The sequence below is a fragment of the Entelurus aequoreus genome, linkage group LG18 (genome assembly GCF_033978785.1).
Source record: "Entelurus aequoreus isolate RoL-2023_Sb linkage group LG18, RoL_Eaeq_v1.1, whole genome shotgun sequence".
In the NCBI taxonomy this organism is placed as follows: domain Eukaryota; kingdom Metazoa; phylum Chordata; class Actinopteri; order Syngnathiformes; family Syngnathidae; genus Entelurus; species Entelurus aequoreus.
The window spans coordinates 15,916,275-15,919,130 of record NC_084748.1 but is presented as its reverse complement, the minus strand read 5'-3'; the positions used below and the strand labels follow the sequence as shown (position 1 = coordinate 15,919,130).

Sequence of the window (2,856 nt, the reverse complement as noted above, 5' to 3'; positions counted from 1 at the left end):
TAACAACAAGCCAGTCTTTTGTATAGCTCTTCGAAATGCGGCTCCATTCAGAAAACCAAAAGTGCCATCTCTACCACACTGTCACACACTTTCCTTAAAAAACAGGACTCCTTTCTGGGAAAATAATCTAAAAAAAGAACTATAACAACGAGCCAGTCTTTTGAACGTATCTTTGACAGGAACGGCTCTTCAAAGATGCGGCTCCCTTCAGAGAGCCAAAAATCCTATTCTTGCCACACTGTCACACACGTGAGATTGTATTGACAAAATGTAACCAATCTGTGGCAAGACAAACTGTTTTTAAGGTGAAATATACAAGGAAACACAAAAGTATGTAAAACGCTAAAAAGTAACTACCCTGATGGACTTAATTACTATCAGATAGAATGTTGTTTGTTATGTTCCATGTTTGCCTGGATGTTTTCTTGTACCCTCCAAAAAAGACATCAAGTTTGTAGGTGGTAGATTTGAATTTAATAAAATATATTGCTTGAAGCACTTTTATAAAACAAGGAACCATATTTGGTCATGTCAAACCTCACTCTAAGACAGGAGAACCATGTAATTTGACAAAACTATTTGATATAATGAAATAAAAGTTTATTCAAGGCCAGGCACATTTATATGTTTAGATCACAAATCATACACGTGGCAAATTCAAAGTGCTTCACAGATGCATACAATTACAAGAAGGCAAATAAAATCATAAATAAAATTTAAATAATCATTAATGAATTTAAAAAAAATAGTGCAGATAAAAAAAGGTAATATGCAGAGCTAAAAATAAGGGTTTTTGGCCTCGATTTTGACACGACCAAAGTTGAGGCCTATCTTACAGTTACTGGAAGACCGTTCCAACATTTCGAAGCATAAAACTGAAACACAGCCTGACTTTCGGCGGTTCTCAGAGCCCTAGATTGTTCATACAGCTCTAACATGACATAGATTAACTTTTGTAACAGAGGCCAGGCAGTTTTAGCTCGGTAGCTACCACGCTCTTTTCTTTAATGTGGACGACCCAGGCTCGAGTGCCGGGCGGAACAGAAAGCATGGACTGAACCACATGAGTTTCACTTTGACTGTGACCATTAAAAGACTTGTACACCAGAAGAGCTGTTAAAAGTTTATTCTCTGAGCAACAGGAAGCCAATGTAGTGACCTAAGCAATGGACTAATATGGTCATATTTTCTGGTTCTAGTCCGGATTCGAGCAGCAGCGTTCTGAATGTATTACAGCTGCTTTATAGCTTGTTTAGAGAGCTCAGTAAGAAAGCCATTTAAACAGGTATATCATCTTTTTGAAAAATATATCAATTTATATTTCATTAAAAACATATAGTACTATGCGCCAACGATTTGGTTTTAAAGTAATTTTTATTCCAACCATTGAAAAAGCTTCTGTGGTCCATTTCCCTTCCTAAATCTGTTCACAAACTCCAACCGTGTCCTGTTTTTGTCAAAATAACTCCACTTTCACTATAAATGCAGACGGCAGCTGCCTCAGTTTGGTCCGTTCCTGTACTAAACTATCACGCTGTAGTCTCAATAACACTCTTGAAGTCCCAGAATGGCCGTTCAGTAAGACCTTGCACGTCTCCTGTGGCAAACCTTTTCATTTGTGTTTCCAGACAATGTTTTCGCCATAAAGTCGTGGACGAAGAAAAAGTTTGCGTTTGATGACAGCCGCATCAATAAAGCCTTTGGGATCCCAGAAGACTTTGACTACATGGACTGACTTTCCACCTTTTGTTTTTTTTAAGTTTATTTCCTGTAAATAATTTCTATTTAGTTGGGTGCCAGATGGATTTCATCAGCTGATTATTTGACTGCGCTGCAATTGCAGACGAGAGACTATTAGTGGTTGTGCGATTTAAAAAAAACACTTTGAGCGCACCTGTTTCTCCATCAACCGTGTGATATATTGTCTTATTTCGAAGGTTTAACCTCGTGTTTTGCTAGGAATACATGCGTACTTGTGCCTTATTTTGTTGTTTTTGCAGTTTTGTTGCCATAAAAGCATGGAAAAATATACGGTAGGTCATGTTCTCTCAGGCGTGTTCAGTAAAACAAACTCTGGTATGTTTGTTGTGCTTGTACGATTTTTTTGGGGAAAAAGTGTACACAGGTTTGTCAGAATCCTAGAAAGCAATCAAACAACCAGTCTGAGGAATCGGTCTTGGTCAGGTTGTGAATAATCTCTGTGCAATTCGGTTTACAGATTCTTGTACCAGGTCGGTACACATTTTTTATATGAGCAGAAAAAAAGAACCCGTCCACAATGACCACAACTAGCTTGATGTTTTCTACCTCAGTGAAATTCAATGCGGACCAGAGCAGTTTCAGGTTTACCCACTAAGCTCCTGAAAAGACTAGCATATCTACTCAAGGTGCTCATCTGCTCCAGGGTTCTGTTTTTGTCTCCTGTTATCTTTCCCCCTCTCCGTGTTTGCACTTTTTTTTCCCCCATTACTGAAGCTGCCGAAAAAGAAAACTGTTGTTCGGAGATAACTCTGCATATCCTGTCTGTAAAGATAATGCCTTGAAGCCAGTTTGCAACCACACAGCGGTCACGTTTGTTAGTACAAAAAGTGACGCAATAGGAGAAACATGTCAATAAATGCCTGAGTGCAAGTTTGTTTGGACACACCCACCCAGCGTAACGCGCGTGTATGTTCATGTGTGTACCTGCACAACCTGTCCTCTCTCTTGATGCGTGCTGAAGGTATTGACTCCAGAGAAAGCATACCTAAAAGCTTTCTCTTAATCTAGTATCTCACCCAAGTGAGTACAGCCCTCACCTTTCCTGGCGAAGGTTATGTAATCGTCGCCATTGGTTTGTTAGTTCAAAACTTAAAA

General features: G+C 39.1%; 1 protein-coding gene across 1 annotated transcript in view; it reads left to right on the top strand.

The window, feature by feature from the left end:
* Nucleotides 1–2,642, top strand: part of mnd1 (meiotic nuclear divisions 1 homolog (S. cerevisiae)) — a 23,850-nt gene extending 21,208 nt beyond the window's left edge. The window contains exon 8 of the mRNA XM_062026065.1: nt 1,629–2,642. Within this exon, the coding sequence (XP_061882049.1) occupies nt 1,629–1,735 (107 nt within the window). The 3' untranslated portion in view covers nt 1,736–2,642. The remainder of the gene's footprint in view (nt 1–1,628) is intronic.
* The last annotated feature ends 214 nt before the right edge of the window (nt 2,643–2,856 follow it).